Genomic DNA, 25,818 nt, shown 5'->3' on the forward strand with positions numbered 1-25,818 from the left:
TTTAAAGATGAGGGCCCCGAGGCCCAGAGAAGCCAAGCGGCTTGCCCGGGGTCACCCAGGATTAGGAAGCACGTCCTCCGACGCCCGAGGCCGCGCTCCTCCCGTTAAGCCACGCCGTCCGACCCCCGGCACGCCGGCCGGTCAGCCCTCGAACCAGGCGGCCAGGTTCCGGGCGGCCCGGGGCCGGCGGGCCCGGGCCTCGGCCTGCAGGGCCTGGCACACCCGGCACCAGGGCTCGTCCCAGAAGGAGGTGAGGTGGACGGCGTAACGCCGGCGCCAGGCGAAGTAGCGGCCGTAGAGGGCCCGGTGCCGGTCGAGGAAGCGCAGGTAGGCGGCCAGGGCGGCCGGGCCCGGGAAGTCGTCCACGTGGATGAAGGCCCCGCGGGGGACGAAGCGCTCGTAGTTGGCCCGGCCGGGCCCGAGGGTCACGGGCACGGCCCCGGCCAGCAGGGCGTTGCGCCACAGCTTCTCGGTGATGTAGTCGGCGTGGCGCGAGTTCTCGAAGGCCAGGTAGAACTTGTACCTGGCCACCGTGGCCAGCAGGCCCGAGGCCGGCAGCGGCCGCCCGGCCGCCCCGAAGACGTCGACGGGCACGTGGCGGCTGAGCTGGCGGTAGTAGCGGACCCGGGCCTGGCCCTCGTCCCAGTGGCTGACCACCCAGGCCACCAGCCCCTTCTTGCCGGCCAACGGCGGGGCCGCTCCCACCGGCCGGTCCCCCGGCCCGGCCCTGGGGTAGAGGTAGCCGTAGGGGACGAAGATGTCGGAGTCGGCCCGGTAGGTCAGGGTCCAGTCGAAGAGGTGGCCGTCCAGGCCCCTCAGCCCTGGCGAGTGGGAGGGCGACTCGAAGTTCATCCAGACCCAACGTTGGCCTGGGGGTCGTGGCCCGGCCCGGTCACCTGGCCGGTCACCTGGCCGGCCACCTGCGAGGCCCGGGGGGCCGGTCCAGGCCGGGGGCCAGTCCTGGGGCCCGACCACCAGGTCGCGGTGGTGGAAGAGGACGGCGTGGGCCCGGCCGTAAGCCCGGCGGTCTGCCAGGAGGAGGCAGCCGCTGAGGTTGTAGCGGAGGAGGCAGTCCGGGCTCGGCCGGGCCGCGCCGCCGAACGGCTCCCGCCACAGCAGCACCGTCACCGGCCCCGGGACCCCCGAGGGGGCCGAGGGGGCCGCCCCAAGCCAGCCGGAGGCGGCCAGTACGCTGCCCGCCAGGCCGGCGCCCAGCAGCACCAGCACCAGCAGCCGCCGCCGCCGCCGAGGAGGAGGAGGAGGAAGAGGAGGCCGGCGGCGCCCCCACCTCCTCTCCATCCCCGCCGGGGGCCGGCTGCAGCCGATGCAACCCCTGCGATCGCTGCAGACCCTGCAGCCGATGCAACCGATGCGCTCGCTGCAAACCTGGCAGACTCTGCAGCCGCTGCGACCCCTGAGGTCGCTGCAGCCGATGCAGTCGCTGCAGACCTGGCAGACTCTGCGGCCGCTGCAACCCCTGAGGTCGCTGCAACCCCTGCCAGCCGATGCAACCCCTGCAGCCGCTGCAATCGCTGGCCTGCCCTCCCTCCCCCGGCCGCTGCAGTCGTTGCAAGCGTTGCAAGCGCTGGCCGCTGCTGAGGAAGTGTCCTGATCAGGACGCCGACCAGGACGTCCCGACCAATGTGTCCGACCCGCCCCTGGGGACCCGCCCACCTCCAGCCCGCCCGGGGAAGCCCCTCCTCTCGCTCCCGGGTCTGCCCCCGCCCTGCAAAATAATAATAATAATAAAAGTCACGCATTCAATCGTGTTTATTGAGCCCTTGCTGTGTGCAGAGCACTGGACTGAGCGCTTGGGAAAGGACAATACAGCAACGGATTGAGACAGTCCCTCCCCAACAACTCATTCGTCCATTCCATCGTGTTTATTGAGTGCTTACTGTGTGCAGAGCACTGTACTGAGCGCTTGGGAAAGGACAATACAGCAACGGATTGAGACAGTCCCTCCCCAACAACGGACTCACAGTCTAGAAGGGGGAGACAGACAAGAAAACAAAACAAGTAGACAGGCATCGATGACATCAGAATAGATAAATAGAATTATAGGTCTATACACATCATTAATAAATTAAGTGGAATAATATTCCATTAATAAAATAAAATGCAACAATAAATATGTACAGATAGACACAAGTGGGAGGGGAAGGGGGTAGAGCAGAAGCAGGGAGTCCGGGCGATAGGGAGGGGAGGAGGAGCAGAGGAAAAGGGGGGCTCACTCTGGGAAGGCCTTCTGGAGGAAGTGAGCTCTCAGTAGGGCTTTGAAGCGCTTACTATGTGCCGATCACTCTTCTAACCACTGCGGTACAATAATAATAATAAAGATGGTATTTGTTAAGTGCTTCCTATGTGCCAAGCACTGTTGGAAGCACTGGAGTAAATACAAGGTAATCAGCTTGTCCCTCGTGGGGCGCACAGTCTTCATCCCCATTTTACAGAGGAGGGAACTGAGGCACAGAGAAGGTAAGTGACTTGCCCAGTGTCACACAGCTGACAAGTGGCAGACCGGGATTAAAATCCATGACGTCTGACTCCTAAATCTGTGCTCTTTCTCCTAGACTATACTGCTTCTCAAGCACTTACTATGTGCCGAGCCCATTTCTAGACTGTGAGCCCATTGTAGGGTAGGGATTGTCTCTATCTGTTGTCCCACTGTACTTTCCAAGCGCTTAGTACAGTGCTCTGCACACAGTAAGCACTCAATGAATGAATGCCAAACACTGTTCTAAGCTCTGGGGTGGATACGAGATAATCAAGTTGGCCCACGTGGGGCTCACAGTTTTAATCCCCATTTTACAGATGAGGTAACTGAGGCACAGAGAAGTTAAGCGGCTTGCTCAAGGCCACCCAGCAGACAAGTGGCAGAGCGGGGATTAGAACCCAGAGCCTCTGACTCCCAAGCCCGGGCTCTATACCCTTGGCAGCAGCAAACCCAAAATGAAGTTCAGACTCTGTTCTGTTGTTCTTCTGGACAGGGTCACCCCATTTTAGGGGTTTAGCTTGAATCCTTAATCTCACTGGCTTATAGAATTAATTGTCATCATTATCATCATCTTCAAGAAAAGTAATTAGTGAATGCAGAGCAGTGGTAACATACAGTAGAAATAGGTGCTGCTGCGGAATTCTGCCCTTTCTTCTCCATCCACATAGCCTTCACCCTAGTCAGGGCACTTGCCCTCTCCGGCTTCATTGTGGCATCTGCTTCCTTGCTGTCCTCCCTGCCTTCACTCCCCCCCTGCTTAGACCTTGCTTCATTTTGCTGACCAAATCATTTTTTCTAAAATATAGAACTACGGACAACTCCCCTATCACTAAATACCTCCGATGATTGCACACCCTGTAGACTGTAAACTCTTTATGGGCAGAGATGTTGTACTTTCCCATGGGTTTAATGTCTTCTGAGCATTAATAAGTGACTGATAAATACCACTGATTCCTCTCTCCTTCGAGCACAAACACTTGACCGTTGGCTTTATGGCCTAGTTGCAAAAGCCCGGGCTTGGGAGTCAGGAGTCATGGGTTCTAATTCCACTTTTGCCACTTGTCTGCTGTGTGACCTTGGCAAGTCACTTAACTTCTCTGGGCCTCAGTTACCTCATCTTTAAAACGGGGATTGAGACTGTGGGCCCCGCGTGGGATGATCTGATTACTTTGTATTTACCCCAGCGCTTAGAACTGTGCTTGGCACATAGTAAGAGCTTAACAAATACCATCTTTATTATTATTATATTGTGCTCTCCCAAGAGTTTAGTACAGTGCTTTGCCCCCAGCAAGCGCTCAATAAATGCAGCTGATTGATTGATTGATTGATTGACCCAACCACTTTGCATCCTTTCTCCGGAGCAACTCCGCGACCGGAGAAGAGTAGGAATTCGCTGCTGTAAGTTTTGAAAACAGCCCTGGAAAATCCTCCTTTAGTATTTGCTCCCCAACCATCTTAAAGCCCTGCCTGGGTCTCATTAATGACATACAACAATCTAGTGTGCAGTTGTGTTGATCCAGGGAGGGAGGGAGCTGTTTGTCCGACGAAGTCTTTTCCATCTTCGGGCTGGCTAAACTTGGCAGAGTGTCAGAAGGTTTGACGAGTTCAAGGAGCTTTCGGCAGGAAGGAGCCGAATTCAATTCCTCTCCTTCAAAGCTGGCTGGATCTGGAACCGGAGAGGGCATCCAGGTTGACCCCTTAGCCTCCCAGCACAGCCAACACACCGGGGTCATCGAAGTAAGGTGGCATCTCTGCCGTTCAAAGCAGAGATTTTATCTTATTCTTCGGAATCTCCGCGGTAGGAGGTTAAGCAGTGGACTTGCGTAACCTGTCTGTGGATGTGAAACAGCTTCTCCTTGAAGGGACTTCTTCCTCCCCGTTAATAGCAGCAGCAACAGCAGAGCCATTAGCATTTAGTGGGCACCTTCTTAGGCTGGATCATTCTGAGGTGGGTGAGAATGTCTTCTCCCGGAAGAAGTGTTGTCCCAGAGGGAGCTGTTTTATAAAAGTCCATTTTAGTTTGAGGCCCCTTGCCATGCCTTTTAGGACAAGAATAATCATAAGAGCAATAGGAATGATTTTATTATTGTGGTAGTGTAGTATTTGTTTCTAGACTGTGAGCCCATTGTTAGGTAGGGATTGTCTCTGTTGCTGAAATGTACTTTCCAAGCGCTTAGTACAGTTGTCTGCCCACGTTAAGCACTCAATAAATTCGACTAAATGAATGTTAAGCGCTTACTATGTGCCAGGCCTTGTACAAAGCGCTGGGGTGGGTACGAGCGAATTGGGTCGGACACAGTTCCCGTCCCCCGTGGAGCTAACAGCCTCAATCCCCATTTTACAGAGGAGGTCACTGAGGCCCAAGAGAAGTGAAGTGACTTTAGGACATAACCCTTGTGCTCTCCCAAGCGCTTAGTACAGTGCCCTGCATGCAATAAATGCTCAATAAATGTGATTGATTTCTAAGGAGCAAAACTCGATGACCAGATGATCTGTTTAAGCATGTTATTATTAATTAATAATCAGTCATCATACTGAGTGCTCATTGTGTGCAGAAAACATGGAACAAAACATTTGGGAGAGTACACTAGAACATCGTCATCATCAGTAGTATTTATAGAGTGTTTATGATGTGAAGAGTACTGTCCGAAGTGCTTGGGAAAGTGCAATACAACAGAATTGGCAGACAACCAATCAATTAATCACTGGTATTTATTGAGTGCTTACTGTGTGCAGAGTACTGTATTAACGACTTGGGAGAGTACAGTATAACAGAGTGGGTAGACATGATCCCTGCCCACTATGAGTTTACAATCTAGAGGAGTTGGTAGATGCATTCCCTGCCTACAAGGAGCTTATATTATTATTATTACTAGTAATATTAATGATAATAATGATGAATAGTGAGTCTATTAATTATTTTCTCTATTATCCATATTAAATGCTTGAATTGAAAGCGTAAAGATTTCAAAATTGTAAATAAAGGGAAAAATCCAATCCCTTGCTGTTATTTAGTTTTCCCACAATCTTGACTGCATTCCTTTCCCAGGGATTTTCCAGAGTTGTTTTTAAAACTCTCCTCTAAAGGTAAAACAGAAGGTCTTTTATTTCTTATTTAGGGATTTTCAGTTCCATAAGTCATCAAAAGACGTCAAATGGCACTCCTGGAACTTGGATGTGTAAATAAACAGATGAAGGAAAAAAAAAGACCTGGAACAAATGTTTCATTTTATAGAGAAGAGAGAATCGGTCAGAATCATGTGACTTAATGTTGGAAGACACTTTGAAGATGTAAAAGACCCCACAGATGTTTTAAAATTTTATTTTAGCCTTTAATTTTAAAAGTGGGCTTATACATGATGTGCTTCATTACCTAAGTACTGTAAAAAGAAAATCAATATTGTTGTTGTCAGCCAGTGTGCCGGGAATCCCGAACTCACGGGCCTGGGAATCGGAGGATCTGGGTTCTAATCCCAGCTCTGCCACTTGCCTACTGTGTGACCTTGGACAAGTCTCTTAACTTCTCTGTGCCTCAGTTACCTCATCTGTAAAATGGTGATTAAGTGGAACAGGGATTGGGTCCAACCTGATTAGCTTCTATCTATTCTGGTGCTTAATACAGTGCTTAGCACAAAGTAAGTGCTTAGCAAAATACCATTAAAAAAAAAGAGGACCTGGGTTTTTTCAGAGTCACATAACCCTCACCTTTCCAATCTGCCTTAATATCACTGATCTGCAGGATTAACATTATAATTGAGGAATTGTCACATGTCTAACTCTAAAAGGTTTGGACCCAGAAGCCAGAATTTTTGATAGGAAAAGCACTAATTATAGCAATAGCAAATGTTTTTCCCCTAAATCATCTTTTTTCCTGATTCGCCTTATGTAAGAAACAAACTTCTCTCTCCAGTTTTGCTACTTGTAAGTAGACTCAGTTAATGTCAGTGATGATGGATTTCAATAAACACAGCATTGGCTATCTTCAGCCTGCAAGTAGGTCAGAGCCGGGAGGTCATTCAGTGCACACAGCTAAATGGAAAATTGCACACCAATCTGGAAACTTTTGAATCCCAAACTGAGTGACCCAATCCCTGTCCTTCATCAGACTTGAAGTCTAAGTAGGAGGAAAGCAGGTATTGAATCCCCATTTTACAGATGAGGGAATTGAGGCACAGAGAAAGTTCGGTAACTTGCCCGAGACCAGGCAGCTGCAAGTGGCGGAGCTGGAATTTGACCTCTGGTCCCCTGACTCCCAGGCCCATGCTCTTTCCACTGGCCACACTGTTGCCCTTACGCATGAGAAGGCCACATTAAGATTGGTCTGAACACAGGACGTGATCAATAAATCCCATTGCTGCTGCTGAAGAAGATGCATTTGTAAACAACTGTGTGGATCAACTCGTGGAAGGGTCGAACTGTGATTAGAGAGAAAAAGATGGCAATATAACCAAGAAGCAGAAAGTGGAGGAACATTTCGAAAACATAGTATTGATTAAGTACTATTTTTAGTTTTCCTTAAGTTCTCTACCCTCGGGTACGCTGATTATGCCACTCTTAGCAAAACAATTTGAGCATTAAGATGACTTCTGAAACAGACTATCTGTGACAGAGTTCTTTCCTTGACTACCATTCTCATCCTTTTTCGTCTTAATAGGTCCTCTATCTAGCACTGTTGGTTAATTTGGGTTTGGGAATGGATGTCAACTGCTTCTGCAGAGATTAGTTGACAAATACTAATTAGTATCAGTCTGCTTTTCTAATAGACAAATCTGAGTTACGAGCTCTCCGAAGTAAATGTGAAATAATTTGAATTGCAATTAAAAGGGAATATTTAATATAAATGTGACCTCGAGAAGCAGCGTGGCTCAGTGGAAAGAGGACGGACTTGGGAGTCAGAGGGCGTGGGTTCGAATCCCAGCTCTGCCACCTGTCAACTGTGTGACTTTGGGCAAGTCATTTAACTTCTCTGTGCCTCAGTTCCCTCATCTGTAAAATGGGGATTAAGACTGTGAGTCCCACACAGGACAACCTGATTACCTTGTATTCCCCCCACCCCCCAGTGCTTAGAACAGTGCTTGGCACATAGTAAGCATTTAACAAATACCATCATTTTTATTATTATTACTTGAAAGAGCATGAGAGCACAAGAGTAAGAGTCAGTAGATCTGAGTTCTAGTCCTGGCTCCACTTGTCTCCTCTGTAACCTCGGGCAAATCACTTTTCTGTGCCTCAGTTACCTCATTTGTAAAATGAGGCTAAAATGTCTGCTTTGCCCTCTTAGACCGCGAGCTGGGGGTGGGAGTTGGGACTGTCCAATCTGATTGACTAAATTTATCTTAGTACTTAGCACAGTGCTTGGCACATAGTAAGTGCAGATTAAATGTCATCATTATTATTGCTACTTATGGAAGGTTCCTTTGTTTTGGATAGCTCGATCAACTTCACAAATATTGTCTCTACCTACTAGAAAAGAATCAGAGCCAGTGTCAAACTACTGAGAAATTTTATTTTTTTATGCTTTTATGCATTTTAGACTGTGGTTCATGCTCGTGGTACAGCGTGGTACATGGCTCTGAAAATAATCAAAGAAGTGATAAAATAACTCCATTTCCTCGCAACTTCTGGAACAACCATGAAATGGAAGTCATTTCTCAATGGAGGAGATAAACTTCTCTTATCCTGGAGGAAAGAAATGTTTATTTAAACAGATAAAATTAACATCTTTGAAAAATCTTTTAGTTGAAAATATAAATCCCGCTATAGGCTAGGTGCTAGAGTGAATGACATCAGTCTCTAAGACTCCAGATGTGGACTACCCACTTACTCCCACCCAACTTACTCCCACGTCAACTCAAGGGCTCAGCCGATTCTGGCTTCTTTGATCAAACAGCAAACACTAATTCTCGGTATCCTGAGAATCTAGCTCCATTTTGTTTATGGGATTTGTTTAAATGCTTACTATGTGCCAGGCACTGTACTAAGCACTGGGGTAGATGCAAGCTAATCAGGTTGGACACAGTTCATGTCCCACATAGGGCTCACAGTCCCCTAATTCCCATTTTACAGATTAAGAAATGGAGGCATAGGGAATTTAAATAACTCGCTCAAGGTCACACATCAGGTTCGTGGCGGAGCTGGGATGAGACCCCAAGTTCTATGACTCCCAGGCCCGTGCCCTTTCCACTAGGCCAGAATCTCGGCCATTCCGACTCTGGATTACCCAGGTGCTGGATTTTTTCCCCTTCCACCTTGCATTGCCTGGTTTTTGGTCATTTCATTATTCCTGGCACTTCCAGAAGATGGACAAGGAAAGGAAGAGGAAGGTTTTGGACAAAGATTTGCTAGGGGAGAAACTTAAATCCATCAGACATTAATATAAACAAATAAATTACGGATAGGGACGTGAGTGCTGTGGAGCTGAGGGAGGGGGGAATAAAGGGAGTAGATCAGGGTGACGCGAAGGGAGTGGGAAAAGAAGAAATGAGGGTTTAGTCAGAGGAGGCCTCTTGGAGGAGATGCGCCTTCAGTGAGGTTTGAAGGTGGGAAGGCAGTCGGATATGAAGGTAAGAGGCGAACATCTCTGTTCACTTTCTTTTACTCTAAGATGAAATGAAAAACAGTGGTGTCAGTGATATTAACTAGAACTGAGAATGAGGGAGGGTAAAGAGGCCAGTGATGACCCAGTCTAGGGGCACAGAGTCTGCCCCTCTAGATTCTAAGTATGTCGTGGGCAAGGAATGTGTTCGCTAACTCTATTGTATTCTACTCTCCCAAGTGCTCAGTACAGTTCCCTGCACACAGTAAGCGCTCAGTAAATGCGGAATTGGTTCGCACACCTTATTTCCACCCAATGGGAGGTGAAAGCTGGGGAAACGTATCTGAGAGGTGGGTAAAACACTTCCCCCTAATTTGCTTTCTGAGGAGGGGGGTCATCCCAGTCCCTCTCTCCCATCACTGCTGGGCTGCCCTTGACCTAGACAACCTCTTCCAGTTCGAATGCCCCTGTAAGCCTGTCAGTGGGCAGGGATTGTCTCTATCTGTTGCCAAATTGTACATTCCAAGCGCTTAGTACAGTGCTCTGCACATAGTAAGCACTCCATAAATACTATTGAATGAATAAGTGGCTGGATTTTGGGAGAAGCAGCAGGATGGAGGCTCTCTTTCCTACTTCCTTCACTGCAGCTAATCAGCCTCCAGACAAGTCCAGTACAAAGTGAGGGTTGTTGGCTTGGCTAGACTCACCTTAGGTTGGTGCTAATTCCCTCCTCTCCTTCCTTCCACTCCCTCTACCTGCATAATGCCCAGAAATCCAGGAGCAGGGGAGTGCAGAGGAGTCTTCTGGGTTCTGGGCTCTGCAACCAGCGAAGCCAAATTTGTTCTCCAAAGTGCCTTTGGGGAAAAATGCAAGAAATGAACAAACATACTATAGTCAAGTAAAACCTTACATACACACCACAATGAAATTACAATTGGAAACAATTTGGATGCCACCCCAAATTTGATTGCCCTCTTTTTTATGAGCAACAACTAAGAGGAATGTAGTTTAAAGATATCTCAGTGAATTACAAATTTAAAATCAAACATTCCTCTGGCTTTCGGATCGGGAGAGCTTGAGATTCGATAAAAGTAACATATAGCTGTCTCTTACTTTTTATTCCTCCATGTCTGGAATAGTACTTGAGTTGTGGAAGTAAATTGTTCCTATTCTGTGATCCTGGCTTCAAGCCTCCCACGGAGAGATTCTTTTTAATACTCCAAACCCCTTCCAGAGCCACTGTTAATATTTTGGTAAAACATGAGATTATAATTTGATTACCTTATTTTACTTTTGACTAAAGAATTTTAAAAGTAGCAATTTGGGGGTTTTGCAGAAGTTTCTTTTTCTTGTTATAAAATGAGTGTCTTCTAAATTTGCCGAGCAATGAAACATCCATTCCCTCTTACCCTGTTTCTTTTTCCACAACAAATGTAGATCAAGATGAGGGTAAAATAAAGGGGCGGGGGACCCAGTACCTACTAGTAGATGTGCCAATTCAAAATTAAATTTCACCTTTTATTAAATGTAAAACCCCCAAGGTAAGCAGATGCTCGAGTTTGCAGAAATCCTTCCAAATTGCAACTCGCCTCTCAATATTCAATTAATAAGAGGTTCTTCTGGGAATGATCTTACTGAGTCAAGCTTATCTGGACACTCATTTGAATCTGAAAGAGCAGGACAGAATTCACAAGAAATGTTCTTTCGTGACCTGTTGGCTTGACACTTGTCTTGGATTCAGTGGAGAAAAGCAAGGAAAAAAATTTCACTCACTTTGTTATTCAGCTATTACCTCTTTCTGAGGTTGGGTTTTACAAGGTAGGCTGCATAGCTTTGTTACAAATTTATGTTTTTACTTTAATCTGCTTGAATCCTTCATTTAGAGGGTGGCTAGAACGTTTTAATGTTAACTCGCATTTCACTCTCCCAGTATCATCACTGTTTGCTTTAGTGGGACAGGTATCCAAATCCTGTAAATCTCCACTCAGTCATTCATTCCAAAGGACGGGTGAGACATGTGGAAAAATGTAGCGATACCTTCTTGGGGAAAAGAATACCCCCCAAACCCAAGCAGAAAGCATATAAATTAAATCCCCTAAAATAAAATTGACGTCCAACGCCAGAAACTCTAGTTAACGGAATGTCTTTAGTATTTCCAATATCTGAGACCTGAGGATTAATGTTGTCCACAAACGCTATTCAAAATCAATATTTAAAAGCATTCACTGGGTAATGGCGGTATTTGGCTGTAATACGACTGAGGACGAATGGGGACTGCAAGTTAAAGAGGTTGCTAGCATCGCACTATCAGATTGACCTTAAACCTAAGCTACTAATAACAAGAGGAACAAAAATTCTAAACTGAATTAACTAACACCTGTACGACCTCTGGTGGATGGTAGTAATATGCTCGGGTCTTGTTTCCTTCTAAATTAAATGTTAGCCAATTTGGCCACTGGAATTTCTGTTCTTTTTAGGTTCGACTTAAACCACAGTATCCAAGAAGTGTCTACGATTTATGTTGTTCTCTCATTGCTCTTTGAAACTGTTCTAAAACTTCCACTGTCGATACCCTGAACTGAGCACTTATTTGACTATTTCATCCCCAGAGTCCATGTAACGTAGGGCTCACGCCTGCTTCGGAATGAATTGATATCTGACAGTATTTTCTATATCTCAGAGAGGCACTTTAATTTTCATTTCCCCCACATGCTTTTCATTGGTCCTGGTGATTGATTACCTGTTGATGGGGTTTTAATGCAGCATTCATCTCTTTGAATAAAAAGCTCTTCTTCTAGTACTTCCTTAATTCTTTTATGTGGCTCACAATAAATAAACTTTTTCCCTATTAAAATATGAACAAAAATGATTACTTAACATTAAAGGGTGAGGTAGAGCTGCAATTTTTGGAGATTTAAAGATGAGGTCTGCATGCAAATTATACGATTTCGTGGATTCCTCAGGAAATTTGTTCCTTAAGGTCTGTGGGAAACATATTCTGTGATCTAAGAAGAGAGTTCTTCGGCTTCATTTTCAGCCTGAGGGCCATTATCTGTTCTGTTTTTCTCTCACCTGTTGCCAGCATTCCTGAGTTCTGGGGGCTGCCAAGGTGAGGCTTCCCTAGAATGTCAACAGTATTGAGGGATCAGGGCTGAAAAAGTCCCAGATGCTTTTCTATCAGGCAGAAATATTGATATCAGGATATCCAGGCGGGACTGTAAGGTCCCTATCTACATATAATAATACAACACATAGTAGAAAATAAATATAAAGCCCATAAAAGTAGGTAAAAGTATTCCTCCCAGTCTGTAAACTCCTTGAGGGCAGGAACTGTGTCTCTTAACTCTTGTACTCTCCCAGATATTTAATAAAATGCTTTGCACTCAGTAAGTGCTCAATAAATGCTATTGATAAATTAATAAAAATTCACCCAGTTTGATAATGATAGGTTTTGTTCTTGGTGAAACTGTTTTAAGCAAAACTCACACCCTAATACTCATCCGTCCCCATGCTGTGTACAAGACACACCTACATATTTCACAAATACCATAATTCTTATTAATAATAATTATTAAGCACACTAGCAACACAGGCAGTTTCTTTGAACAGCCTGAACAGGCATGTGGTCAGAGAAATGTTTCCTAATGGAAAATATGTGTAATAGCAGTCAGTCAATCATATTTATTGAACGCTTACTGTGTGCAGAGCACTGTACTATGTGCTTGGGAGAGTACATAGTACTTCTGCCTGATAGAAAAGCATCTGCTTTTTCCCTCTGCTCCTCCACCTCTCCCTTCCCATCCCCACAGCACTGTACTCGTCCGCTCAACTGTATATATTTTCGTTACCCTATTTATTTTGTTAATGAATTGTACATCGCCTTGATTCTATTTAGTTGCCATTGTTTTTACGAGATGTTCTTCCCCTTGACGCTGTTTATTGCCATTGTTCTTGTCTGTCCGTCTCCCCCGATTAGACTGTAAGCCCGTCAAACGGCAGGGACCGTCTCTATCTGTTGCCGACTTGTTCATCCCAAGCGCTTAGTACAGTGCTCTGCACATAGTAAGCGCTCAATAAATACTATTGAATGAATGAATGAATACAATGTAACAATAAACAGACACCTTCCCTGCCCAAAGTGAGCTTACAGTTTAGAGGGGGAGACAGATATTAAGAGAAATCAATAAATTACAGATATGTACACAAATGCTGTGGAGCTGGGAGGGAGGAATGAATCAAGGGAGCAAGATGAGGTGCAGAAGGGAGTGGGAGAAAAAGAAAGGAGGGCTTTGTCAGGGAAGTCCTCTTGGAGGAGATGGGCCTTCAATGAGGCTGTGAAGGTGGAGAGAGTAATTGCCTAATTGTAGCCGGACTGTCTGTAATGGTAATAATATAACAAATGAGAGTGTTCCAAGACAAAAAAAAATAGTACTGCCCACCATAATGGAACTAAGAAGTTACACTGTGGACAGGGAATGTGTCTACCAACTCTGATGTATTGTACTTTCCCAAGCGCTGCTTACAGTGCTCTGCATACAGTAAGCACTCAGTAAATACCACTGATGATGATGATGATAATGACGATGGTGTGTCTGTGGTTATTTTGAAGCTTCTGAAGCAGTCTCAGGTGACCATCTGCGGACTGCCACCGAGCACTGAAGTGGATCAGTGTGTCTGCCAACCCCTGGGAATGGACAAATTGCAGAGAGAGAGAGAGAAGGAAACAGCCAATGGATGTTCTGAGGAGAGGCAATCAGGCTGTTGAGGTAGGTAGGTTAACCACTTCTCTGGTTCCTTTTTGCATTACTACTTTTACCATTATTATTCCTTAGCATGCAGTGGGGGGCCTTGTGGCATGTGAGGTCCTGCCAAGTACCACTTGTACTGAAGGAAATAGCCGGTTAAGCTCTTATTATGTGCCAAGCACTGTTCTAAGCACTAGGGTAGATACAAGGTAATTAGGGTTGTCCCATGTGCGGCTCAGAGTCTTAAATCCCCATTTCACAGATGAGGTAACTGAGGCCCAGAGAAAAATAATAATCATAATAATAATGATGATGATAGTATTTGTTAGGTGCTTACTATGTGCCAAGCACTGTTCTAAGCCCTGGGGTAGATACAAGGTAATCAGGGTTGTCCCATGTGGGGCTCGCAGTTTTAAATCCCCATTTTAGAGATGAGGGAACTGAAGCCCAGAGAATAATAATAATAATGACTATGAACTGCTTACTAGGTGCCAAGCACCGTTCTAAGCATTGGGGCAGATACAAAGTAATCAGGTAGTCCCACGCGGGGCTCAGTCTTCATCCCCATTTTACCGATGAGGAAACTGAGGCCCAGAGAAGTGAAGCGGCTTGGCCGGGGTCACCCAGCAGGCAAGTGGCAGAGTCGGGATTCGAACCCAGGACCTCTGACTCCCAGGCCCGGGCTCTTGCCACTAAGGCGGGCCGCATCTCTTGCCTCAGGGCTTGGGGTCCCCAGAGGTTCCCTGGGTCAGGGGGAGGACAGGCGAGGGAAGGAGGGGGAATGAGGAGCCTCACTTACAGGGCTTGCTGGGTTCCGGGGGGGTCAGCTCCCCAGAGAGCCCGCACCCCAACCTCTCCTCCGTCGCCTGCTGCTTCTGGTCCTCAACCTCCTCCATCCCCTCCGCCGCCTCCAGCATCCCTGGCAACGGTTGGCCTCCCGAAGCATCGCCCGTTGCCATAGCGACGGCCGAGGCCCCGCCCAATCCGAAGCCTCACCTGGTCTCAGCCGGGAGGGTGGGGGGAGGCACAGGTGACCCTAAGGTGGGAAGGGCAAGTGAGGGAGCTGGAGGGCGAGTGTGGCCCTGGGGGAATCCCACAAGTCCAGGCCTCGAGTCGAAGGAGGCCAGGAGGTGTATTTGAATGATAATAATGATGGTATTTCTTAAAAGCTTACTCTGGGCCAAGCACTGTTCTAAGCGTTGGGATAAATAGGAGGTAATAATAATAACGATAATAATGATGGCGTTTTTTAAGTGCCTACTATTCATTCAATTGTATTTATTGAGCGCTTACTATGTGCAGGGCACTGTACTAAGCGCTTGGAATGGACAATTCGGCAACAGATAGAGACCATCCCTGCCCAGTAACGGGCTCACGGTCTAAACGGGGGAGACAGCAAAGTAAAGCAGAAGAAAACAAAGCAGGTAGTCTGGCATAAATAGCATCAAGATAAATATGTGCAAAGCACTGTTCTAAGCGCTGGAGAGGACACAAGGTGATCAGGTTGTCCCACGTGGGGCTCACAGTCTTAATCCCCGTTTTACAGATGAGATAACTGAGGCACAAAGAAGTTAAGTGACTTGCCCAAAGTCACACGGCTGACAAACGGCTGAGCGGGGATTTGAACCCATGACCTCTAACTCCCAAGCCCCTGCTCTTTCCACTGAGCCATGCTGCTTCTCTGGGCACGGTCCCTGTCCCGCATGGGCTCATAGTCTGGGCATAGTCCTTGTCCCATGTGGGGTTCACAGCCTCAATTCCCGTTTTACAAATGAAGTAACTGAGGCATGTTTTCGGTTGTCTCTTTTATTTGCCAATGAATCAGCGCAAAAACCAATTCTATCTCTCTTTTAAAAAAAATAAAATCGATATTATTAATTCAGTCATATTTTTTGAGAAGCATTGTGGAATAATGGATAGAGCACGGACCTGGGGTCAGATAATAATAATAATTATGGCATTGATTAAGTGTTTACTATGTGCTGGGTACTGTACTAAGCACTGGAGTGGTTTCAAGGAAATCAGGTTGAACAAAGGCCTTGTCCCACGTGGGGCTCACGGCCTCAATCCCCATTTGACAAATGAGGGAACTGAGGCCCGGAGAAATGAAGTGACTAGAGGGAACATCTCTACCAACTCTGGTGTACTGTACTCTTGGAAGTGGTTAGTACACTGCCCTGCACATAGTAAGCGCTCAATAAATGCCACTGATTGATTGATTGATTGGGCCCAGACTATAAATGAGGGGATTTTTTCAGGGGATGGGATGACTGGTGGGTAAAACCCATCTTATTTTTTTTTTAAGCTTTAGAATTAAGCCAAGTTTTCACTGTACATTTAGGATAGCAACACGTTCAACACGTAATAATGGATGGTCTGGGCAATTACGATAGATGCATTAATAAAGTACTTTAACAAGAGCCTCAAACTAGTGAGGTCTGGGATTTACTAAGAACTTTTCTTATAGAAGAGCAAATAAAATGAGACTAAACTATAATTACGAAAGGTTATTTTTATCCATATTTCATAGTTAATAAATTCCACTCTGTGATTTGTTTAAAAGCAAAAGTAATTATTAGATTAGTTGACTAGTATGACATGTTCAGCCAGATTTGATTTTAGTTTTGGCAGGAGTAATGCAAATGGAAAAGTACTGATGCTGAATGGAAGATGTTCTTTGTAAAAATAATTGGCCATATTTGGGCTTAATTATGCTCAACGAAGTATTGCCGCAGAAAAAAACCTTTGTAATTAAGTTCAATCATATTCCATTTAGAAATGCAACTGAAGACAAAAATGTACATTTTACTTTTATGCAGTGAAAATAATATAAAGGGGTAGAAGTGGCATATCTTAAAGTTGGGATGTAAAAGGTTAAGTGTCTTAATTAGTGTTTCTATCAGAGTTAATTCTCAAAAACACCCTGAGGAGAAACCTATATGGTAGTTACTCCCTGTATCTTGAAGATGTAGACTTAGGAGAGACAATTTCCCAAGAATCTGCTCAAAAGAATTGTAGTTTTCTCTAAATTAGGTGCAGAATTAGTTCGATTTCAAGACCAAAGAGAAGCAACATGGCTCAGTGGAAAGAGCCCGGGTTTGGGAGTCAGAGGTCATGGGTTCTAATTCCGGCTCTGCCGCTTGTCACCTGTGTGACTTTGGGCAGGTCACTTAGCTTCTCTGTGCTTCAGTCACTTCATCTGTAAAATGGGGATTAAGACTGTGAGCCCCATGTGGGACAACCTGAACACCTTGTATCCCCCCCAGCGCTTAGAACAGCGCTTTGCACATAGTAAGCACTTAACAAATACCACCATTATTATTATTATTAGATGTGCTAGTGAAGCCAGTTTATTCTAGCATGCTGTAGAATATGGGAATTTAGGCAAAGAGAACATTTTTAGGCTCCAGACCAAATTAAAAATCCCAATCACTTGTTTATCAGTATGAATAGAACTGACATACACTACTTTAAAGTATTTAAAATTCAAAATTACTTTTATAACTCTGTACAAAAGTATCTGGAATAGATTGTATAATTGCTCAGGTCAAAGATGACATGGCCGATGGAGAAATTGTATCCGTAGGAGTGTGTCGTACTGAGATCCACTTGCAGTGTGCCCAGGAATATACATTATCCCTTGACATTCAGCTCAACCTCAGCCCCACAGCACTTTATGTACACATCCAACACTTATTTTCAAATCTGTCTCCCCCTCTAGACTGTAAGCTCCTTGTGGGCAGGAAACGTGTCTACCAACAGTGTTGTACTGTGCTCTCCCAAGTGCTTAATACAGCGCTCTGCACACAGTAAGCACTCAATAAATATCACTGATTGATTGATTCAGAATAAGCATTGCCCAGAGACCAATGTTGATTGATTCAGAATATGCACTGACCAGAGACCAATGGTTAAGATGAGAAAGGTATGTCCTACCAGCAGTAGGATAAGCAGCATGGCCTAGGGGATTAGAACACGGGCCTGGGAGTCAGAAGAACCCGAGTTCTTATCCTGGATCCACCATGTTTGCTGGGTGACCTTGGGCAAGTCACTTAACTTCTCTGTGCCTCAGTTACCTCATCTTTAAAATGGGGATTAAAGCTGTCAATCCCTTGTGGTACACGGACTGAGTCCAACCAGATTAGCTTGTATCTACTCCAGTGCTTAGTACAGTTCCTGGGCACATATTAAGCTTTTAACAAATTCCATTACAAAAATTACATGCACTTGAGCTGTTTTTATTAGTGGTGAGTAAAGACTATATGCAATGTATTTTCTGATGTTCTAATTTGTCTCCAATTATACTTCCTTGAATGGTTACCAAGTATATTCTGTTAAGGATGGTGAAGTCTTTCCTTATTCTCTGGAAATGGGAGTTAATATTCAGGGAGAGCCAGGTGTGCTTCTCTACAGAAAAGAGGAAATGGAATAAATAGGTGATCTTAAAATGCCTCTAAAATTAGACGTATGTACAGTTCCATTCATTTGTTTGTCCTAGTTGTGTTTTTTCATAGGAACTGGGGTCTCTATATTTGTTCAGAATCTGAAGGTTGTATCTTGTTCCATCATAAATTATTTGAAGAAAGGTGCTGAGCCTTTCTGATATTTAAGACTTGGATTTCAGACTCCTTGACTGTATGCCCACCTCTTGCTATCTACTCCCAATTTAGCTTGGTTCACAGAACACAATGCCCGCTCACGATCTGACTCCTTGTAGAAAAACTGCTTCTGTCCTCCTGTTCCTGAACTTGAAATTCGAACTCTAGGGAAAATGTTCAGAACTGAAATGATTGGGCCAATTTGTCTTTCATTAACTCGCTGTTATTTCTTCCCGGTTTCCAAGTATTGTGAAACAGTCATAGACTTCTGTTCACAATATAATCGGAAAGGAGCCAAGGAAGCAAATTATTTTGATTGATTTGCTTTTAGATTGCACTTAAATTAGTCTTTTCATTATTTGGATTCCCTGTGCTTCCTATTGTGAAGTCATCCAGAGGATATCTGCTGATAATTTAATTGCAAGCATGATTAGATGAACCTGACTTTCCCAAAATTCAACATGGTAATCTCAAAACAAGTAGTTCTGTTTTCCTGATGAGGCTTTTAGTCAGTCAGTCAGTCAATCGTATTTATTAAACACATACCGTGTACAGAGCACTGTATTGAGTGCTTGGGAGAGTATGTTATAACAATGAACAGACACATTCTGTGCCCACAGCAAGCTTATAGTCTAGAGGGGAGATGGATATTATTATAAATAAATTACAGATATATACATAAGTGCTGAGGGGCTGGGAGGGGATTGTGTCCAACCTGATTATCTTGTATCTACCCCAGCTCAGAACAGTCGCCTGGCACATTCATTCATTCGTTCATTCATTCAATAGTATTTTCTGAGCGCTTATTATGTGCAGGGCACTGTACTGAGTGTTTGGAGTGTACAATTTGGCAACAGATAGAGTAACAGTAAATGCTTAAATACCATTATTATTATTACTAAATTTCATTTATTTCAGAGGAAGAGACCAGTCAATCAATCAATCCATTACATTTCCTGAGCACTTACTGTGTGCAAAGCATTGTACTAAACGCTTGGGAAGGTACAACAGAGTTGGCACATTCCTTGCCCACAGTGAGTTTAGAGCGGGGGGACAGACATTCATATGAACGAATTGGCCATAGGATTTGTCAAGGAGATCACTGGTGATCTTACATTTACGATGATAAAAAGTGGGTCTTCCAATAGGAATGAAAATTCCATCCTTCAAACTCAGGGGTTGATAACATTCAGTAGTATTTATTGAGCGCTTAGTATGTGCAGAGCACTGTACTAAGCGTTTGGCGTGTCTGCTACTTTAGCCTTCTGGTATACTGAAGTGAGCAAACTATTTTCCAGATGAGGAAAAATGTTCACCTAGTATCTTCTCCTTCCTATCTGTACTCTGTGGCTGTCATTATGTTGTAAACTCCTTCAGGAAAATAACGGTGTCTTCTATCTCTAGTACTCCCCGATAAGCTTAGTCCAGAGCTTTTGTACACGGTAGGCCTGCAACTTTTAAAAGAATACAAGCAGGCCCTATTTTGCTGTTTTCTGCCTTTGTGGACACTGCATTGCTTTCAATCCAACGAAAGAGGAAGAATGTGTAGTATTTTTTGTTGTAATTCAGCACAGTTTACCTTGATAACATCAGATTGGGTATGTGAAACTAGGCAGCAGGTCTATGGTGCCTGTTTGTCGGTGACTATCATCCGTTTGGGCCTGGTAGTCCACATTTGACAGCTCGTGCCGTTCTCTTCCTAGCTCCTCTAGCCTGCCTGGGCTACCGGTTACTCTGGCACCCTGGTGCCACGCAAAGCAGCGGAGGGTTGAGGGGAAGGAATAAAGGTTCAGAAAAACCTGAAATACCCTTTTCCCCCCCACAGGTTGGCATATTTGCCCAGGGTGGGATTAGCGTAGCATCTCCCAGCTGAAAAATCCAACTAGGAAAGTTACCAGTTCCTAGGGGCAGACTACATGTTAGCAATCCAATCCATTTAAAAGGAACAAGATTTAATCTAGCCAGTATCCTTTCACGGTCTGGCCATTGACCCTAATGGTCAGATGACCTAAGTGTTGTTAATAAAAGGAATGGGAAAGGTGCTTAAAGCTATAACTTCTCTAATGAATAATCAGTTGCCCCCTCAAATTTGCCTAAAAAGTTAGGCCAATAAATGTTTTCAATATGTTCCTTTCAAAACGCCATACATGCTTTAATGTGGTGTTGGCAAGGAGAAAGCCCTGGAGGACTGGGATTCCCCTGGTGTATTTTGAGCTACGGCTCAACTCCTGTGCTGCCTTGTGAATGAAAGGCTGGTATAGGGTGTGAGTGGAAATAAGTAATAATTTATTATGGTATTTGTTAAGTGCTCACTATGTACCAGGCACTGTCCTAAGCCCTGGAGTCGAAACAAGTTGATCCCTGTCCCACATGGAGGGAGTAGGGTTAAATCTCCATTTTACAGATGATGTGCCTGAGGCCCAGAGAAGTTAAGTGACTTCCCTAAGGTCACACAGTGGATGTGTGGCAGAGTCAGGATTAGAACTCAGGTTGACTCCCAGGTCTGTGATTTTTCCATTAGGCCACACTGCTCAGGACTATGTCAGTAATCACAGCATCCCAGCCTCGATCCTTTGAGTGTGCTAGCAGCCACATTCCAACTCTGCCTCGCACTCGATCATATCTTTGGCTTTGTGAGAAACCAGATGGGTGGACACAAGACCTGAGCAGAACCAGAAAAATGAGCCCTTCGAGGACGGGGTCGATGTCTAATTCCCTCCTGGGTATTCTTTCCCAGCACTTAGTACAGTGCTCTGCACAAAGCAAGTGCTGAATACTGTTACTGCTAAGTTTTGGAGAAGCAGCGTGGTCTGGTGGATAGAGCATGGGCCTGGGGAGTCAGAAGGACCTGGATTCTAATCCCAACTGTCACTTGTCTGCTGTGTGACCTTGGGCAAATCACTTTACTTCTCTGTGCCTCGGTTCCCTTATCTGTACGCTGGGAATGACGACTGTGAGCCCCATGTGGGATAGGGATTGTGTCCAACCTGATTATCTTGTATCTACCCCAGCACTTAGAACAGTGCCTGGCACAAACCAAGCGCTTAAAAAATGCCACAATTTTTTTTTTCTACTACTGTCCCCACAGCTCTGGCTTTCTAGGGAGCCTTTTTCCTAAACCTGTGGGGTCAGTATGTGCGAGTGATGCTTAGAGTAGCAGCAGCCATAGCCTGACTTCGGTTTAGGGATAGAATCTAGGAAAGTTATAAGAAATTACGTGTAAAAAGGAGAATGTCCTAGAAATACATCTGGAGGTTTCCCTGAAGGGGAGTATTTAACCGAGGTTGTCTCTGGATAAAGACTTTAGAGATATTTTATTGACAGTGGGAAGCTAAGAGGGACAAAAAAAACTCCATTAAATCTGTAAGAAAGAGCTCTGCTACAGTTGACTTTTTTAAGCTTTTTACTTGTTCCACACATCACAAACGAATATCACAAGGATCAGTGTTGTGCAAATACAAGTGTAATATCCGAACAAATAACCAAAGCCCTCTCAGCCCACAATCCCACATATCCTGACAGCAAATCTCTAGTTATTGGAAATCCTTTATCAGCAGTTTAGCAACACCAGTCGTCTTTTATTTAAACGGTACCTTCTGGAAAGTTTTCCTTCTCCCCAGCAAAAATCACGGGTGAAGAGAAGCGGGGAGAAATGTTTTATTTCGAGAAGGGTGCGAAATGTTTAAGACTCCGGCAGTGAAGAATTTGTGCACCCTTCCACAATCTCGAAAAGGTAGTGGTAGACACTTGACCTCCTAGCGATATCCAGTGCCGTTTCGCCCGCGTGATTCTTGAGGTTCGGCTTGATGTAGCGATTCATGAGGAGGAGCTCGAGGGTGTTTTTGCCGTCTCTGTTCCCGGCGGCGAGATGTAAGGGGGTGAGCAGGCCTCGGGTCTGGGCGTTGACGTCCGCCTCGTGCTGCAGCAAGAAGGCCGCCACGCTGACGTTGTCCCACCTGCAGGCGCTGTGCAGGGGGGTCCAGCCGTCGGTCGTGACGGCGTGGACGTCGGCCCCCTGGGACACCAGCTCTCGCACTATCGCCAGGTGGCCGTTGTAGGCGGCTCGGTGGAGGGGCGTGTACTCGTCTTCGTCCCTGACGTTCACGCGGGTGGCCTTTTCCGCGAGCAGCCTCTGAACCGTGGCGATCTGGAAGACGTCATAAGGACGCAATAATGATAATTATGGTGCTCGTTCAGCGTGTGCTATGTGCCGGGCACGGTGCTAAGCACTGGGGTGGATTCAAGATAATGAGGTTGGACGCGGTCCCTGTCCCACATGGCGTTCACACTCTTTTAATCCTCATTTTACAGATGAGGGAATTGAGGCACAGAGAAGTGATTTGCTCCAGATCCCACAGAAGACACGTGGTGGAGATTAGAACCCAGGTCTTCCATGACTCCCAGGCCCGAACCCTATCCGCTAAGCCACAATGCTTCTCTAATCGTTCCTGGCTGGGGAGAGTTATGACAGATCCTAACTACCTGTTTACCACCTCTCTTATATTATACTTTCCCAAGTGCTTAGTATAGTGCCCTGCACACAGTAAGCACTCAGTAAATACCACCGATAGATTGGGAACTGGGTGCAGACTGGGAGTTATGCCTTCCGTGTGCCATCAATCGCCTGCAGGCTAATTTGAACTAACGGCTGCCTGGCACCAAAAAATAGAGGCATCCTATCACTTGATCGTATTTATTGAGTGCTCACTGTGCACAGAGCACTGTGTTAGGTCATGGGTTCTAATCCCAGCTCCACCACTTGTCTGCTGTGTGGCCTTGGGTAAGTCACTTCACTTCTCTGTGCATCAGGGACCCCATCTATAAAATGAGGATTAAGACTGTGAGCCCCAAGTGGTACAGGGACCGTGTCCAACCCAATTTATCTGTAGGCACCCCAGCGCTTAGTACGGTGCCTGGCACATAGTAAGTGCTTAACAAATAATTATTATTATTATTACCCGATTTTTTTCAGCCGCCCAAAGCAGTAATTTCTCCGGTTCTTTTTTCAGTTTGTTTTCTTGTACTTGATACCACTCTTCTGTTTTTTCATCCTGCTCTTCTTCCTCATCAGAATCTCCTTCCCAGAGACTCTGGGTGCCGGTGGGAATTAGATGTCTATGAGTTTCCAACAATTCAAGTTGGTTGATATTCTCAGGAAATTCTAGGAATTCTTTGGGGGCTCGTGTTCCACTTTCTATTTTCTCTTCCTTTGCTTTCCCATTTTGATCCATCTTGTCGACGCACTTCTCTAACTTCCAGTGACTCTTCTCGTGTTGATCTGGTCTCATTCAGCTCTGGAACCAGGCAGCAGATAAAAAAGTAAAACCAATTACCAAATCGTAATTTAGGCCCACACAGATGACCGGACAGGGTGTAAAAACATTTTCAAAACTCAGACTCCATTATTTCCTCTATCAGATGGCATAACCGATTCATTCAATCGTTTTTATTGAGGGCTGTGTGCAGGGCACTGTATTAAGCGCTTGGGAGAGTACAATATAACAGATGCATTCCCTGCCCACAATGAACTGAAAGTCTAGAGATCATTCATTCAATCGGATTTATTGAGTGCTTACTGTGTGCAGAGCACTGGACTAAGCGCTTGGAACGTACAATTGGGCATCAGATAGAGACAATCCCTGCCCAACAATGGGCTCACAGTCTAGAAGAGGGGGAAATAGACAATAGCAACAGAATAGCAATGACGGTTTGTTTACAGATTCTCTGGGCCTCAGTTCCCTCATCTGTCAAATGGGGATGAAGGTTGTGAGCCCCAGGTGGGACAGGGCCTATGCTCAACCCGATTGGCTTGGATCCCCCTCCACCCCAGCAATCAGCACAGTGCCTGGCACATAGTAAGAGCATAGCAAATAGCACAATTGTTATTATTATTATTATTATTTCTCGAGGGCCTGCCTCTTTCCCCGGAGCCGTCGGCGTCAGGCATGCAGATATACAAATGGACACACAGGCATGTACTAGTCAGAGAAGCAGCATGGCTTAGTGGAAGGAGGCCGGGCTTGGGAGTCAGAGGTCGTGGGTTCTAATCCCGGCTCCGCCACTTGTCTGCTGTGTGACCTTGGGCAACTCACTTAACTTCTTGGGCCTAAATTCCCTCATCTGTAAAATGGGGATTAAAAAATGTGAGCCCCACGTGGAACAATCTGATTACGCTCTATCTACCCCAGTGCTTGGAACAGTGCTCTGCACATAGTAAGCGCTTAGAGAAGCAGTGTGGCTCAGTGGAAAGAGCCCGGGCTTGGGAGTCAGGGGTCATGGGTTCTAATCCCCGCTCTGCCGCTTGCCAGCTGTGTGGCTTTGGGCAAGTCACTTCACTGCTCTGGGCCTCAGTGACCTCATCTGCAAAATGGGGATTAAAACTGTGAGCCCCAAATGGGACAACCTGATCACCTTATATCCCCCCAGCGCTTAGAACAATGCTTTGCACATAGTAAGTGCTTAACAAATACCACCATTATTATTAGTATTATTATTAACAAAAAATAATAATGGTGGTATTTGTTAAGCGCTTACTACGTGCAGAGCACTCGTCTAAGTGCTGGGGTAGATGCAGGGTCATCAGGTTGTCCCACGTGGGGCTCACAGTTTTAATCCCCATTTGACAGATGAGGGAACTGAGGCCCAGAGAAATGAAGTGACTGGCCCACAGTCACACAGCTGACAAGGGGCAGAGCTGGGATTCGAACCCATGACCTCTGACTCCCAAGCCCGGGCTCTTACCACTGAGCCAAACTGCTTCCCAAATAATAACACTGTGAGCCCGTCAATGGGCAGGGATGGTCTCTATCTGTTGCCGAATTGTCCATTCCAAGCGCTTAGTACAGTGCTCTGCACATAGTAAGCGCTCCATAAATACCATTGAATGAATGAATGCTCTGCACAGAGTAAGCGCTCAATAAATACTATTGAATGAATGAATGCTCTGCACAGAGTAAGTGCTCCATAAATACCATTGAATGAATGAATGCTCTGCACAGAGTAGCGCTCAATAAATACCATTGAATGAATGAATGCTCTGCACAGAGTAAGCGCTCAATACTATTGAATGAATGAATGCTCTGCACAGAGTAAGCGCTCAATAAATACCATTGAATGAATAGTGAGGAGATGGGGGGGGGAGGGAAGATGAGCTGACCATTGGCTTAACCGACCGTAACACTTCCGGTCGGGAGGCCCCACATTTCGTGGACTCCTCGGGGGGGGAAATTCATTCACTCATGAATGAATGTGTGGATGAATGGATGAATGAATGAACGTAAGAGGAAGATGAATGAAAGTAAGAGGGAGAAGAAAGGACAGGCCGAGGGACCGGCGAAGGGGATCGGCCAACCTCGGGCTGCCTTCGGCTCCGTTCGGCTCGGTCCGGCTCCCTTCGGCCGGTCCCCCCCGTCCCGCTCTGATTGGTCCGTCCCCGTCGGCCAA

At 45.8% G+C, this 25,818-nt stretch overlaps 3 protein-coding genes across 4 annotated transcripts; all 3 read right to left on the bottom strand.

Moving 5' to 3' along the window:
• Positions 1-6,245, bottom strand: FUT4 (fucosyltransferase 4). The gene is made up of 4 exons (XM_029048541.2): positions 6,203-6,245; positions 3,987-4,163; positions 1,289-1,592; positions 1-1,192 (listed from the first exon to the last, which is right to left on the bottom strand). The coding sequence occupies exons 1-4, from the start codon at positions 6,243-6,245 to the stop codon at positions 142-144; spliced, it is 1,575 nt and encodes a 524-aa protein (XP_028904374.1). The 3' UTR covers positions 1-141.
• Positions 6,246-7,983: 1,738 nt separating this feature from the next.
• Positions 7,984-14,751, bottom strand: C20H11orf97 (chromosome 20 C11orf97 homolog). Its single transcript, XM_007668133.2, has 5 exons — positions 14,577-14,751; positions 11,773-11,877; positions 10,146-10,271; positions 9,740-9,886; positions 7,984-8,176 (listed from the first exon to the last, which is right to left on the bottom strand). The coding sequence occupies exons 1-4, from the start codon at positions 14,734-14,736 to the stop codon at positions 9,741-9,743; spliced, it is 537 nt and encodes a 178-aa protein (XP_007666323.1). The 5' UTR covers positions 14,737-14,751; the 3' UTR covers positions 7,984-8,176; position 9,740.
• Positions 14,752-21,760: 7,009 nt separating this feature from the next.
• Positions 21,761-25,792, bottom strand: ANKRD49 (ankyrin repeat domain 49). 2 transcript variants are annotated; one of them, XM_007668132.3, is made up of 3 exons: positions 25,727-25,792; positions 23,334-23,669; positions 21,761-22,522 (listed from the first exon to the last, which is right to left on the bottom strand). In XM_007668132.3, the coding sequence occupies exons 2-3, from the start codon at positions 23,661-23,663 to the stop codon at positions 22,058-22,060; spliced, it is 795 nt and encodes a 264-aa protein (XP_007666322.1). In that variant the 5' UTR covers positions 23,664-23,669; positions 25,727-25,792; the 3' UTR covers positions 21,761-22,057. The 2 variants fall into 2 exon arrangements, with proteins under 2 accessions (XP_007666322.1, XP_001513471.2); XM_001513421.3 differs by lacking the exon at positions 25,727-25,792 and adding an exon at positions 25,532-25,616.
• Between the last annotated feature and the right edge of the window lie 26 nt (positions 25,793-25,818).

This window comes from Ornithorhynchus anatinus, chromosome 20, assembly GCF_004115215.2.
Source record: "Ornithorhynchus anatinus isolate Pmale09 chromosome 20, mOrnAna1.pri.v4, whole genome shotgun sequence".
Taxonomy (NCBI): Eukaryota; Metazoa; Chordata; class Mammalia; order Monotremata; family Ornithorhynchidae; genus Ornithorhynchus; species Ornithorhynchus anatinus.